This window comes from Acipenser ruthenus, chromosome 13 (assembly GCF_902713425.1).
Source record: "Acipenser ruthenus chromosome 13, fAciRut3.2 maternal haplotype, whole genome shotgun sequence".
Classification (NCBI taxonomy): domain Eukaryota; kingdom Metazoa; phylum Chordata; class Actinopteri; order Acipenseriformes; family Acipenseridae; genus Acipenser; species Acipenser ruthenus.
The window spans coordinates 33,081,303-33,097,709 of NC_081201.1; the positions used below are offsets into that span (position 1 = coordinate 33,081,303).

General features: G+C 40.0%; 1 protein-coding gene across 1 annotated transcript; it reads right to left on the bottom strand.

Moving 5' to 3' along the window:
- Positions 1 to 113: 113 nt before the first annotated feature.
- On the bottom strand, positions 114 to 16,282 carry LOC117417722 (prosaposin-like). The gene is made up of 14 exons (XM_058985174.1): positions 16,120 to 16,282; positions 9,366 to 9,496; positions 8,990 to 9,064; positions 8,709 to 8,834; positions 7,731 to 7,931; positions 7,256 to 7,399; positions 6,741 to 6,797; positions 4,819 to 4,992; positions 4,303 to 4,395; positions 3,636 to 3,819; positions 2,707 to 2,870; positions 2,254 to 2,334; positions 1,744 to 1,854; positions 114 to 1,324 (listed from the first exon to the last, which is right to left on the bottom strand). The coding sequence occupies exons 1-14, from the start codon at positions 16,154 to 16,156 to the stop codon at positions 1,289 to 1,291; spliced, it is 1,614 nt and encodes a 537-aa protein (XP_058841157.1). The 5' UTR covers positions 16,157 to 16,282; the 3' UTR covers positions 114 to 1,288.
- Positions 16,283 to 16,407: the final 125 nt, after the last annotated feature.

A 16,407-nucleotide genomic window follows, 5' to 3' on the forward strand; every position in this document is an offset into this window, starting at 1 on the left:
GACCAGTTTTAGAATAACTTTTTTTTTTTTTTTTTTTTTTTGAGTAGTCTGGCAAAAGTTAGACCAGAGTGCGAGAGATTGAGATCTGAACAGAGAAACAAAACAAAACCAACAAGGCTTTATTTATTTATTTATTAATTTATTACAAATCTGCAGGTATGAACCGGATCACACATTGACACTGGCATGCCATTACGACGCCCTGATGCCTAGGATCAGGAAAGATTCACTTTAGCTCACTAAAAACCAACACAAATCAGTATGTGCAACAAACAAAATTACTGCCAAAAAAAAAATGAATAGAAAGCTTGTATTAGGAAAATAATTCAGCTTCAAGTTATCCTTATGATTTTAAAGACACCTGTTTCACCATTTGCCTCAAAATGCAGTTCCCTAGCAACTATGGGTCCTTCAATTTGGTGGTTGCCCCAAAAAAACAAAAAAAATTACACAGCAGCAAAGGCCTTTCACGAGTCAATCTCAGCTAGCCAATCAGAATGCCTGAAAATAATTTACTTACATGTCCAACAATCTCTCAAACACTTTGTGTACATCAGGTTAGCAAATCACTTGTACCTATGCCTACACACTGCCTGTCTATATGTAAAAAGGATGGGAAATTCCTTGTAAAATAATGAATTGGAACAGGGATGGAGTCATACCGTTTCACAGAAAGCAGCTCAAGCTCTGTGGTCACAATAATAATGTAGTTCTTGGTTCACTCAGGGATAGTCAGATTCTTGCACCCTAACCTTTGGAGGAGCATATTGATAAATCATTACCACCCAATCTCTTCACACACACATATAGATATGCCTATATAATGGGACACTCTGGCCTTGGCCATCCAGTGTTGGAACAGAAACATTTAAAAGCCATCAGAAATATACCCACAACCTAAAAGTAGAATAGGCTAATGTCAGTGCTCAGGTTCAAGGGCCCCCAACCAATTCCTATCTATGCATTCAAATCTCCCATTTCCTTCCCTGTATTCACCCAGTGCATCTAAATGGAGAAACAGTTACTAGTTACAGTACAAGCCACCCCTCTTCCCTTCTAGAGAAACACACAAATCTACAGAGATCACATTCCTTCCCTCACCCAAAAATGAGGGACAGCTCCCATGTTAGCATGGTATTCTTGCACAGCTAAGTTATAAGCTAAACACAAAAGCCTGATTCTCTTGAAAACAAGAACAAGAAAATTAAAACTAAACAATACATTGTCATTTTGAATCTAATAAAAAAGGAGAAATTCCTCCAAGTTGTGTTCATTCGTTTTTTTTTCTTTAGTTCCACACATGGCGCCTGCAGTGTTCAACAGCCTGAATGGGGTAAAAAAAATAAATAAAGGCAATTAAACTGCATTGCTTTCTTTAAAGAAGCAGATCAAACTTAAGTCAATTTAGGTTGAATAGAGTGGTCTACTAGTGTTACAGCATTAACAGTTATACTGCTCTATTAATACAATTGTCATAGGATGGGTATTTTAAGCAATGCAAACCCCAAATCCAGTACTGAAATACCCTCAATCTAATCCAAAACCAGCAATCGGTTGCCTGCACATGCAAATAAGTTTATGCTGGAAAAGGCGTCCCTATTGCCATGCACCCTCCAGAGTGTCACTATGGTGTTTGATCACCACCTACAGTATGCTAATATAGGCCTGGCATTTAATTAAGGACACTGGAGAAGAGTTTTGAGGAGCCTGCACCAAGGACAAGGAGGCATGTAGTTCACTCACATTGCAGCGGGAGGCAGTGTCCATGTTCTTGCACCAGAAGGACGGTCCCCAACTGCACTGTTCGCTTCCCAGCAGGTTGGGTTTAGCTGCACTTGCGCAGGCTCTCAGTTTCTGAGAGACAGACAGACACACACAGGTTTCAGGTCAGGTCAGAAGAGAGTTATCGTACACAGAAGGTGGTTACCAATATAGCAGGGCCCTCAACACCTGCCCGAGGGTCTTCATTTAAACTTAAGATCTTAATTAATATAATTGATCTAATTGTTCAATTGGACATATTTAATATTTGTCAAGGTCTTTTACAGTTGATTTTAAAAATTCACTTCATTCAGGGTGCACTACATACAAAATATTTTGAGGCACGGAGAGAAGTGTTAAATTCATCCAATTAATTAGCCCAATTACGTAATTGAGAGCTCGGGTGGAACGAAAACCAGAAGACACTTTTTTTTTTTTTTTTATATATAGATACACATATGCATTAAAAAGAAGTTTCCTCAGTGTACTCACAGTGCAGACAAAGTCAGGATCCAGCATCTGCAGCAAGAGCTGAACAAGCATCGGCTCATACTGCTCCACCAACTGGTCACACTGCAGAATAGAACAAGACAACAGATAAACCACCAGCTCAGAATTAAAATGGGGCAAGGAAGGGGGTACAAAAGACAATCATGCGTCTATGTACAGTCTCTGAAGATTGCAGTCGTTTTACAACAATACCACAAGATGACAGCAAAGCAGGGGGTAGGACACCACACAGAGACTAGTGAGGGCACAGAATGTTGTTGATGCTGAATCAGTTGGATCCGACAAAGATTTGTGGTAAACTAGCTACTAGGAGCAGGACAAGCACAGCTGCCTTGAACTGACCATAGCTCTGCACACGGGAACAATCAATCAATTAAATCAATCAATCAATCAATCAATCAATCTACCCCTCCAGTCCCACCAGCCCCCACTCACCTCCTCTTGCATGGCTGCAGGCAGGAAGCTGCACACTTTCTGCACAGCAGCCTCGATCTCTGCCTCCGTGGCATTCTTCTGCAGGATCCCATCAATATAGCTTACTGCCATCTTGCACACCTGGCAAAAATCTCCTGCCTTGAAGCGAGCCTGGTCCATTGCCGCTGTGGAAATAGGAGTTCAGAATACAAGTGCAGTCTCAATATCAGCAGAATTCCAGATTTATATTTTACAAAACAAGCGACAATATAACACATGTTACAACACTTACTTGCATGTAATGTTATAGCCCAAAATAAATATATATACAATCTTATAGCTCTCTGGTGGTTCATCTGATAAAAAGTAAATGATAGTAGTACATGATAATGTGTTCAGTTCTGGTCACCTCGTTACAAAAAGGATATTGCTGCTCTAGAAAGAGTGCAAAGAGTGACCAGAATTATCCCAGGTTTAAAAGGCATGTCGTATGCAGGCAGGCTAAAATAATTGAATCTATTCAGTCTTGAACAAAGAAGACTACGCGGTGATCTGATTCAAGCATTCAAAATTCTGAAAGGTATTAATAAAGTCGACCCAGGGGACTTTTTCAATCTGAAAAAAGAAACAAGGACCAGGGGTCACAAATGGAGATTAGATAAAGGGGCATTCAGAACAGAAAATAAGAGGCACTTTTTTACACAGAGAATTGTGAGGGTCTGGAACAAACTCCCCTGGGATCCTTCAAGAAGGTGCTTGACGAGATTCTGGGATCAACAAGCTACTAACAACCAAACGAGCAAGATGGGCCGAATGGCCTCCTCTCGTTTGTAAACTTTCTTATGTTCTTATGATACAAGCCATCTGATGTTCAGACATTTCAGATGTCTGTACCACATCAATGTCAGGGTCTAGTGTACATTATGTCAGTTAGAGCAGGGTGCACTCACGGATATAGAGGCGACTGGCATCCTTGCAGAGCCCCAGCACAGTGCAGATGGTCTTGGGGTCAGCCTGCTGCATCAGCAGCTCGATGATGGCCTGGCCGTAGGATTCGATAAGGTCGCGGCACTGGGCAGAGAGGGTGGCGGGCAGGATGGAGCAGACCTTCTCTACAGCGTGGATTACCGACTCCTGAGAGAGGAAGAAACTTTAGGAGTGGGAATCTGGAGTGGGCTAAACCCCATCCGCACCACTTTACAAGTGCGAAACTAACACTAGGGGCTATGCTTTTGCTCGTCACGTGCACTTTTTTTTAATTTTAAAACGTGGGGATGGAGTTGAAAGTCTTCAAAAACTCAAAGTATCCATTAGCTGAAAATTCCTAATTCTACATTTCTTTCTTTTCATAGGTTTCGTAACCCAAACACACATTTTATTATTAGAAGTAGGGCTGTTCAAATGCTGGGCATTATTACACAGGTGAAAAATGTGCATAAAAACACCTTGAGTATTAAATGCAACATTTTAGGGAGCATTTCCCCTTAACTAGGGCTTTGACTTAAATGTGTTGAGCTGTTTTCTGCAACACCTGAACATTTTCCTTCAGGCATTTTATGCAGCCATGCTGCAAATATATATATTATATATATATTAAAAAGAAAAACCCTACCGTACCTCAGTCTTCTCCTGCTCCACCATGCTCTCGATCTCCTTCATGACATACTCACAGACAGCGCACTGTGGGGAATCACGGACCTTCACCAGATTCTGCCAGGAGGAGGGAGGAGAGAAAGGGGGTCATCCACCAAGACATTTATACAATAAAACAAAAAGTAAATTAAGTGTTTCATATGAATAAAATTAGCTTTAAATGTTGAACAAAGTTTTCAGAAAGCTTCAGCAATTACGATGGAGTGGGATCAACAGAATATAAAAATTGGATATAAAAAGCTTTGGGAACTATCACTTTACAGACAGTTAATTGTGTTTGAGGATCATGGAGCTGTACAGCTAGAACACAGTGATAGAAATAAGACTTCCGTTGCACAGCAGCTTGATCCATTCCCAGTTTAATAAGACACCTGAGCTTGTTACCTATACACTGGCTAATCAAGCTCTTTGTAAAACCTGGAATGGGTGAATCTGCTATACAATAGGAGTTGTATTTCCATGCCTGTGAAGTGGAGGTACCTTGGCAGGCGCAGAGATCTTGGTAGCTGGGACAACCTTAGCGGCTGGGACAACCTTAGCGGCTGGGACAACCTTGGCAGCTGGGAACAGCTTAGCAGCAACGAGAGTCTGCATGGGCACAGACTTCACAGAGGAGGCACAGAACCCAGCCCTGGCACAGATATCTTGTGGTTTCTGCAATGCAAAACAAGAGTAAGTACAAAGAAAACAAGACCAGAAAGGAGCATTTACCATGGTTTTAGCAAAAACAAACGTTTTCTTAACTTATTAGCAGAACAGTTTTCTAGTTAACAGAATAACTGGTTATAATGTAGGATTTAAAAAAAATAAATCTCAATTCTGTAGTCATGGTGGTGGCATCCAATTAAACAGAGGGGAGCTGCTGAAAGCCAGCCCACATTATCAAAGCCGATAAAACAATCTGAATTCGCAGGCAGATCAACGACTTTCCTTTAGTTCAGTTGAGCCATTTCAATTATATTTATATATATATATATTTTTTTTAAATACATTTTTTCAATGTCCACTGCAGAACCCTGTTTTTCTGTGCAGTTTTCTCCAGTAAGCCCTACAGGCATGCCATTGCTACAGTGATAGAAACATCTGTAAGCCATTCCAGAAGCCTCCCCAACCTTTCAGTGCTCATGCTTTTACTCCAAAGTGCCATGGGTTCAAAAACAGCCATACATCAGGAAGACTTTTACCAGATACAAGAGAGAAATCGAATTGTTTACCTTGTAACTCTGCCTTCTGCATCACAGACCACTAAGCTATCCAATTCTAACAGCCTTTTACAACCCCCGCCCCCCCCCCCCCTTTACCACACACTTGGATCTGGTACCATGCTTTAAAAATATATAATAACAATAATAATTAACAACAACAACAACAAGGTACGTGTTACTACTAGGGAGAAGCAGAACTATACACTACATCACAGCAAGTAAAACAAGCAACTAGGGGTGAGGCTACTGAGTTTTCAGCAGACCTACCTGGTCCTGTAGTTCAGAATGGGACAGAGTAAGGGAGGAGGATGGGGGACAAAACAGGACAAAAGTGATTAAAGTCAGAAAAAGAGATATTGCTAGAAGAGTAGCGTTGTTATAATGATGATGTTCTCCCAACATCTGTATTGTTTTCAGTTCCACACTAAAATAAAATCATAAAATTACCCCCCCTCCCTCTTTGAAAGATCAATGGATTTATTAAAATGTGCTTTGCCCCCATGTAAATTGCTTTCAGTTTTTTTTTTACTGAAACAAATTTGTATTACATTCTTCCTTAGGTTTTACTGTTTGGTGCACCCATGTAATTTAATAAATAATAAAAAACACACATTGGCTTTCTGGTTTGCATACATCCATGAAAGGTAATTTTAGCTGTGTGCAAATATAAACTCCCTTCTTTATTCCGAACTAGAAACAGGCACAAGGAACTTAATCTGAAAGCTTTGTTGTAGCTTATACAAGCAAAACAAATGCATTCATAAGGCACTACATTTTGGAAATGTATATATAACTTGTATAAATGTACTGCATCTTTAAAGCTGGAAGATAACAAATTGCAACAAAGCTACTGGCAAAGCACAGATCTAGTTTTAGCAGGGTTTCAGATGCTGTACATTCTCTTGACGGAGCAAAATATACCAGCTCACACTCCACACAGCAAGACTATACAATTACCATTGCTTTAAAGAATCGCATTATAAAGCACCTCTAAACTAAAACCCTGATAAAATGAACAATGGAGACAAGAAAATATTTTGAAAAAGACAAAATTAGGGATGAAATATAAATCATTCCATGTATTTTGTTTGTCAAGTAACCCCAGAATTTCAAACTTTCCTTTAGTTCAGTCTCAGTAAGATTATCTAACAGGATGCAATTTATTCTCTCCCACTGTCCCAAAATAAGGTCACTTACCATGGACATCAACTGCTGGATAATAAGTGGAGCATACTGGCTGACATACTCCTTGCACTATTAAAAAAACAAAAACACACAACACTCAATAACTCAGTAAAAAACAACGAGGATGTGTTGCCCATTGTCCATTTTAACCCTAACCCAAATATGTAATGCATTATTTTCGATGTACTTTACACATTTTATTACAATCAAAACCAACCCACACTTACAATTAAAGGACAGCCTAATGCTGCAGAACTAGCCAGACAATAGAACTCACCATTTGGTTCTCTTTGGAAAGAAACACACACACCCACCCATGTGAGGTAAACTTAGCACTGGACTAAATGGTTTGTGACGGACACCAAATGCAACACACATTCAGAGGGATGTATGGATTATGTCACCTGGGATACGCGTCCCTTAAAAGGGATAACAAATCAGTCATGCATGGGGCAGATTATGGCACTGTGTATTTTGTAGACACACACACACAGCCTCATCACTGCTCCCGCCCATGTGCTGCTCACCAGATCAGCCATGCCAGACCCCAGCAGGTCACACTGCTCCTTGATCTGTTCGACGATCTTATTCACAAATGAGGAGTTGGCCTTGGCCTCTGCCTGAGCATCGGAAACCAGCGACACGCAGTCTTTGCACACGTCTCCATCCTCCTGGGCACGAAGAAAGAAACACAAAACACATGACGTGGGACATTAACCTTCCATCACCATACATGAGCTGCCATCCAAGACAGTGGGCTGCCAATCCTTTTAACCCACATTTAACCCACCCCTGATTCTGGGCCCCTGATTATTTGCAACAAAACTGATTCAGCTCACCGGTATCAGAATGGGTTTGAAATGCTACACACGCAATGGCAGTCTTATTTCCATCCCTGGAGGGGGCTCTCAAGATACAGCTAATACAAGTGAGATATGAATAAAAGTTTCTCCCCTGTATCCCAGTTATCCCGGAGGACAGCTAGTCCTGCCCTCTCCTTACCGCAGGGGGGGCCTCCTCAGTTTTGCCCTGGGGGTACAGCAGCAGGGGGATGTTAGCGATGAAGGGGGACACCACCTTTGAGAGGTCAACCTCAGGAATCTCGTTGGACAGGAATTGCTGGGCAGCGGCGGCAGCAGCGCCCAACTGCTGCTGCAAGGATTTACACAGGCCCAGGGCACAGCAGGCTACATTCGGGTCCTCCTGAGAAATAAGAGTTACAAAGTTTTCAAAAAGATCAGAGGATATGGAGTGTATTTAAAAAACAACAAATCTAATAAGGTTTGAGTTCTTTGGTTTTTGGCCAAGAGTCACTTTCCACATATAAGCTTGGCATGATCAGAGGGCCTGAGGGAAATCGCTGCCAAGCTGAAGGCAAGATGCACCGAGGTGATTTGATAAGCCAGTCATATGCACAGGGCCGCACTACTCTGCCTACTGTCTGAGCAGCCGGCGCTAAATAGGTCCATTCATGACACCAACTAGCCACCAATGTAGACCCAATTCAATGTGTATTTCCTGTATTAGTTAAGATAAGTATGACTATCCAAGACATCTGAGCTAAATACATTTGCAAAACCGGTAGAAGCCTAGTTCCAGAAACAGTTTCTCCAATATCATACCACTCATGGAATTTGAAGGGGGGGGGGGGGGGGTGAAGAGTGTAAAATTCTCCCAAACTTCCTGTTCTGCATTGCTATTAAAGATAGATGATCAGTCCTTCAACAACGGATGATTGATCAAATCAGATTCATTTTTGCAGTGTGAATGTTAAATGCTTTCTATAGTTATAAAAGTTCCATATGAAAATGAGCCTTACAACTTACAATCCTTGCTATTTCTGACACTACCTCACTAATATCCCTCATGAAGACGGCTTAGAAGTTGAACTGAAGCACTTAACGAACATGCTGTAATATAAACCACTAGACACACACACACACAGAGGAGAGATTCACCAGCACAGCAACAGATTCTTACCAGCTCTCCCTTGACGATGCCCATGACAATGGGAAAGTAGTTGTCCACCATATCCTTGCACTCATCGGACACACCCTTGTCTGGGATCAGCTGACATGCCTTCTCCAGGTAGCCCAGGATCTCCGCCTGCAAACAGACAAAGTGAGAGTGAGGACACCTGTTGGCTAAGGGTGTAAAGAAGCAACAGAAGCACTATACTATACATATCACACCATGCTGGTTGTCACAGTACCATATGTGTCACTAGGTCATGCAGGGCCAAGTTGAAATTAAAAGCGTACCTCTGTCGCATTGTCCTTCAGCAGGTTGCCAACAACACTGAGGACTTCCTTGCACAAGTCACATGGCACAGATTTCTTTAAAAAGAAAAAACAGGAAGGAACTTATCACTTTGCCACAACCCTGAGAATTTGGATGCATTTTCTACAACAGAACGACAATATCAGGAAACTTCACATGCAATCTAATTTATTTAAACAAAGTACTATCATTATAAGGAACATGTTTTTGATTGAGTGTTTTGAAGTCAAGGATGAACCACACAATTAACTTTTACAATGGAGTTTCTGCTGGTCAAAGATTCTCACCCGTTAGCAGATTAGTAATTGACTTGCTTGTTAATCAAGTAGTGTCTTCAAATCTACGTGTGATACTCACTGCAGTTGGCTTGTTCCAGATGTTTTGCTGGCAGTGGGTCACAGCCCCACACTGAGAGGCCGTCTTGACATTCTGGCACCAGTAGGGGGGGCCCTTCGCACACTGCTCCTTCCCCAAAGGAGAAGCCACAGCTGGGGAGAGAAAAGAAAAAAAAAAAAAGGGAGGGAGTGTGAGATTTGGGGTACAAAAGACTTTGGTACCTCACTTCAAATCATACCATGAGACAACATAATTAAAAAAATAAATAAAAAAAAGTCTAGATTTATAAACACATTTCTAACTGCTTTAACATTACTGAATATTTTATGTTAGTCTTTATAGGTCGTTGGTGTTAAGCAGAGAAATGTAAATGCATTTTCTACTGTGTGACAGGGAAGTAGGTGTTACTGTTGGCTAACCAGACAGTTTCAGAATTTGGCACCGCAAGTTATACCCGTAATTATTTTACCCACTTATATAAAACCACACACAGACGACAGATTACTATATTTATTTCATATTGAAAATATGCTAAACTAAATTTAAACCACAACCTGCAGGAGAAGTGTGTATGTATATTATAAATATATATATATATATATATATATATATATATAAGAACGTAAGAAAGTTTACAAACGAGAGGAGGCCATTCAGCCCATCTTGCTTGTTTGGTTGTTAGTAGCTTATTGATCCCAGAATCTCATCAAGCAGCTTCTTGAAGGATCCCAGGGTGTCAGCTTCAACAACATTACTGGGGAGTTGGTTCCAGACCCTCACAATTCTCTGTGTAAAAAAGTGCCTCTTATTTTCTGTGATATTTATAATGCACATTTTTATTGCCTGCATGCAATACGTTACACTTTTCTCTATTAAATTTAATTTGCCATGTGTCTGCCCAGTTCTGAATGCTGTGTAGATCATTTTGAATGACCTTTGCTGCTGCAACAGTGTTGGCCACGCCTCCTATTTTTGTGTCGTCTGCAAATTTAACAAGTTTGCTTACTATACCAGAATCTAAATCATGAATGTAGATTAGGAATAGCAGAGGACCTAATAATTCTACACAACCGTCACAATTTCTCAATTTATTTACAATAAAATACATTTTAAAAATGCATTCTGAAGAACTGTGGATACTACAAAAATACAGAGCTGCCAAGATACCATTTTAACCTGGACATTATTCTGTATTTCTTTGTGGAGGGGACATCGCACACACTTCACTATTGTCACTGCCTTTTCTGCAGGAAAAGGGGACGGGAGAGGTGGGTGAAGCAAGGTGTAAAGTTGAGAAGTAGGAAGTTAGTTTTGCAAAGCAAGGACTGTACAAAAAAAAAATATATGAGGCAATACAAATTCAGTCTTGAAATACTGCCGCTGGTCCTCATACAATAGAAGGCAAAGAAAAGGAATTCTATTGTAGTTCGAGACACACCAAACTGCAATTTATATTAAAAGCAATCAGTTCAACATCAGTAGCCTGTGCTTCTGACCCCTGCTGCCAATTAAGTTTAAAATTAGGTTTGTGCACTCTGCTATTAATTATTCAAATGACAAACTTCTCAATTTGATTTCTGCAAGCCTGTAAACATCGGAAGCACCTCATGCCCTGCCAAACCAGAGATGATTTACTGGTATCCAGCAGCATGGTAGTAAGGAATACAACATCATTGCAATGTTGGGGTCACAAATACACCCAGTCCAATTTATAGAGCCAGATGTTTCTCACATGCAAAACATGGTTTGTTTGTTTCCCCTTCACTCCCCCAGGAAAGATAAAACCTGCTAATGTTACAAAACTAGAAATAGTACTTGTACTGGCACCGCACCTTTTAATCCACTTTTGAAACAAATGTTACAAGGCAGTGTGGTCTAGGAGGCAGTGTGGTCCAGTGGTTAAAGTCTAAGGCTTGTAACCAGAAGGTCACCAGTTCAAATCCCACCGCTACCACTGACTGACTCACTGAGTGACCCTGAGCAAATCACTTAACCTCCTTCTGCTCCATCCTGCGGATAAATGTTAAATCAATGTACTGTTGTAAAGTGACTCTGCATATAATGCACAGTTCACAGCCTTCCTCTATGAAGGTGGTGGTCCACTATGAAAGGCGCTATATAAAAATAAAGATATTATTACAATCTATGGTATATAATAGCTATATTGCACCATGTGCTTGCCAGAAAATGCAATGGAAATACATAGAAAGCCTGCATATTTCTGTTGCTTGTTCTAGAAAGGGAGGATAAAATACAAACAAAACACTTGACTTGCAAACAAACAGCCAGGTTTAAATCCCCAGAGCTATTGCTCAACAGCATGCAATTCCTTGGTCAGCTCTTGTGCTGTGAAGAATGTAGGCTGACCTCAACCTGAAAGGAGGTCGGCTTTATCAAAATCTGTTCAACAACAAGCTTCTAAACAGGGATATATTGTACCAAAGACTAAGGGGGAAGCAAGTAACACACAATGAAGAAGTGAAAGACAAAACTCACTTGTGTGCCAGAAGAATAAGGAAATGGCATAAGGAAATGGTGTAAAGCCCCCTCCATGGAGCGGTTAGCCTCACCCCAGATCCATTTTAATAGGAAACCTTTAGTTGTTATTCTCAGGCTGCTTTTAAAACTCCACTACTGTTCCGATTAAAAATTAAACCGAAGCCTCCTCTTGAATGGGATGATAAAAACATCCAAAATGGAAAAACTTACGTACAGTATAGTTTCATTATTTAAATATATACATACACACCCTCATTCCCCCCACCAAATAAATAAAGGAAAAAAAAAAGTGGAGGTTCATCACCGAATAAAACTGAAAACAATTTACATAATTGACAATCTTTGACCAGCCAGTACACACCAAACATGCCCAGTTATATACAGACTACAGTGAAGGAGTTAAAACTTCATTAACTGATGAGAAAACTGCAATAATTGTGGACTACCGTACCTCAGGGTCTGTAAAACCAACCATGCATGTACAGTACCTTACTGGATTAACTTTTTACATTTTTAGTTAACGAGTAAGTAGCGGTGTTCCGAAAAATATAGCGTTACACGTCTCCAAGTGTTTACAACATACTGTAATTTCTCTTTTCATTGTTAACATCATGACAACTTTTTACACTTAACTAAAGTCTAAAGATTTATTTTAGCTAGCAAAACCGCATAACGAAAATAGTTAAACCAGTGAATTGATGTGGAGCAAAACAAAAAAGTGAACCGAAACCAGAAAGGGGAAGTGAATGGTACTTTCCATCTCGGACATGCAAGACATCTAGTCAGATGGTCGTCCGTTTAAGTGAGGAATGGTTGGTATCGCAACACTCCAGCTCACTTCCTTCCTGTATTACAGGCAATACGGCCCCACCTGACGCTTGCACACGAGGCAAAACAGGGAAAGGGGAAAGTGCAGCACGTCCATCACATACACAGCCTTGTTGGAGGATAAAATGGGTTTCACCCAAATCAGAATAAAAATAAAGTCCTGAAAACAAGAACAGTCGTGCATTGCAGAACCTTGTACAGTGTTGTGGGTTTTTTGTATATATTTTAAAAGGCTCCCCTCAACAAGTGAAAATAAAATAAATGAAGACCACATTTTGCTGCCACTAACAAGCGATTCTTACACGTGTGGTAAAAATAGCTCCAGAATATATAGTGGTTATAATACTCACCTTCACACATTAAACCAACTTCCTTTTATGCGACTCAGTGGTGCTACTGTAGGTCATGTTTACAGTACATAAGAAAGTTTACAAACGAGAGTAGGCCATTGGGCCCATCTTGCTCGTTTGGTTGTTAGTAGCTTCTTGATCCCAGAAGGCCATCGCACCTATAGTGCCAGAGGACAACATAGATCTGATAGGGCGCCTGCATGGTGAACTGTGGATTCCCCTGCCGACCTAAGCCCTCCCTCCCTGGGTGGCACTCGGCCAATTGTGCGCCACCCCTAGGAACTCCCGGTCACAGTCGGCAGTTCGAACCTGCGATCTTCAAGCTATAAGGCGCATCCTGCACTCCCCGCGAAGCGCCTTTACTGGATGCGCCACCCGGGAGCCAGAATCAGGTCTATTTATGTAATTGTACCCAATGTACAGGATGATTCAGAGCAGTCATTTCAGATGACTGTGTGACTTGCCTTGGTACAGGGATGAGATGCTGATCAGCAGACAGCTACCTAAAACAAGGGAAGTACTGCATCAGGATAAACTGGGTTCACCCATCACAGTGGGAATAAAGAAAGGAAAGAATATACATGATGAGGGGTATGGGACAAGATAATGCTATTCTAATGAGATAATCAAATTAAAGGCTTGGTTAAGCTTTAAAGTTTGCACTACATTATCACTAACATTGTCAATGGGAAGAGATTTAAAAGACTGAATCACGTAGGTGAGATCACTCCTTTCCAGTAAATGATGGCACAATTCATATACAGTAGAGAGCTTGCAGGAAACACTCTAGGCAGAAATACCATAACAAAGAATTAAACTTAGTTCTTAGTTTCAGTTCAGTAAGTTCATATTACCAAAAACACTAGCAGCACAACCCAAAATAAATATCCCCAGAACTGAACTTCAGGTTTCCCTTCTGCAATTGAAGAACTAGGGTACTTTCTGTTCCTTGGTTGTCCAAATCACGTATTGAAACTGCACCTGTTATGAATTTAGTTAAACCACCATCGATTACACACAGCTGTACAGAGGTACTTGATCATATTACCTTAATTTTTATGTATGCAGGTAGTCTAGCTAGAAGACAGTTCATAAAAAAGAAGAAGTGTCTTTGAATCTGACTATAAATCCTGTATAAGAAAATAAATCACTAGGACAAATGTGTCAGACTTCCTGTACATATGTCACCGCGTGACTAGAACTTACAACACAAAGTGAAAACACATTTTATGGCTGCATACAAATAGTTTAGTTCTCTAAACACATGTAGCCACTGATTTTACAACAGAGATTTTGATGCTGTAATTCTTTGTGGAATGTTTTTTGTTGTGGAATTTCTGTGGTCTGTGGGGTAAGAGAGGATTACTGCAGGTCATTAAAAAGGTTATTTGTATTTAGGGTATGAAATTGACAACTGTTCCCAAAGATGAAGCAAGCCGTTACAGAATACCAATCTTACCTTGCCCCTGGCTGGGAAGCGTGATTCTTCCCAGTGTCTGGTATACCGTGTTCAACATACTGCACAATAGGTAACAATGGTAAAAACACGCTTGTCCAGGCAACTCACAAATTACAAATTTGGAATTTTTTTTTTTTTTTTTAAATCTTACACTGTTCCACCAAGTGTGCCTCTAGAAGTACAGTATAGGGGATCCTTAGCAAATGTCACCCCCACCCCCCTTACAAAATTGTATTATATATATCCAGACATTTTTAAAAAAGTGAGTTCCAAAATAGTTTAATTTTGAAGTACATATATCTCCAACAAACCCCATACCACTTTAAGAATCAGGGGACCAGCCAAGTTCAATTAAGCACAGAAAAAGCATGAATCCCCACCCCCCATTATAACCATGACTGTGGAGCATACTGTATGTGCTCATATTACACTCACTTGCATTTCATTGTAAACTTGGAATGGGTCAAACTGCTGTGTAATGCAAATACTGTAAAGCCATAAATATGTGTGACCAAAATATTTGCGAATCACACATCACACAATCTATTTTGATCCCGAAATGTTGGCGACCTGTTGCAATACACAAAGTATGTAATGTTAGTGGAATCTGTTTTTTTTCATACGCGAAAAACCCATAATAAAAGGCTGGCAAATATTGATAGCTTTACAGTATATGTATTACTAATCACAATGTGTGTACTTTTTTTTCCCCCAATGAACCAATACAAGCGATTTTCATGAACCCCCTGAACGATGTTGGATTACTGCATTTTACATGTTTCAGTCACATGGCAATACTGTCACAAGCACGTCAGTGTTTTAAAGAAATAAACTATATTTCATTATGAACAATTACATTGCAATCCCTTGTTCTGAAGACTACTTGACATTTTCAGTTCGTTGGAAGTCTGTTTTGTTTGTTTGTTTTAAACAAATCTGATTAGCCTATAATGTAATATACAAAGGTTTGGGTAATAAAATATTCGCTCAAAATAAACAAATTTAACATCCTATACGCATAACAAATAACTATTCTAGACTAGATCTACAATACATGCATACCTGTGTTTAAATTTTGCACAACGGTCACAAACCAGCGAGCATCGGTCTTATTTAATGTCTTTGTGTTTCCTTTTAAATTATTATTTCATTATCTCGAATAATTAACTACAACAGTAAGGTACAGTCAGTAGCGACATACTATCCAAACGAGACAGAAGACTTCAACTTTTATAGCTCAGATAATAATTCTAGAACCCGATTCAGGCTGATTATGAGATGTTTCACATAATAATTATTTAAATAATACCCTATTGAGTATTGTTTACGCCCTACGCATAAAACACCCACAGTACCATGTTCACAGCCTATTTCGTAGATCCAAAATATAAAAATATAAGAATATATATAAGAAACAAACGCAGTAATTACTAAAAAAAATAACAAAATAAATACAGCAAATACAAAACATAAACAATTAAATAAAAATAAATACAAATCGATTAGCCATGTTTACTTGCACCGATCTCCTTCCAGCTTGGTTGTTTGTTGAATAACTTAATATTTAATCAAAACCGGCTTCCTGTGTCTCGTCTTTTAACTTACTAATAATTAGAACATATTAAAGTTTGTATTGTACCTGTGGAGATTAACAGAAGCGGAAGGATAAAAATCATCTTTTTTTCGTGTATTTCTGGAAGATAATCTTATCTCTGCCTGTTCGTAGTGCGTAGCTCGTTCCTGCTGCAATGCGTCAGCTGAGTTATACACAAACTGCTCGTCAGGTGACTGTGACTAAACAAGAACAGGAACGAGGAAACGACATGGTAACATGAGCCTCTAGAAACCCCCAGGGAAGGGAGAAACAAAACCGTATTCCTTTACACTGCCATCTACCGCACAGGAGGCAGAAACACACTACGCAGAC

Coding starts and splice junctions, on each gene's coding strand:
- LOC117417722 (XM_058985174.1), bottom strand. CDS start 16,156: ATGATTTTTATCCTTCCGCTTCTGTTAATCTCCACAG. Junction 4,396..4,818: donor AGATCTCTGCGCCTGCCAAG/GTACCTCCACTT, acceptor TCCTCCTGGCAG/AATCTGGTGAAGGTCCGTGA. Junction 2,335..2,706: donor CTGCAGCCATGCAAGAGGAG/GTGAGTGGGGGC, acceptor TCTATTCTGCAG/TGTGACCAGTTGGTGGAGCA.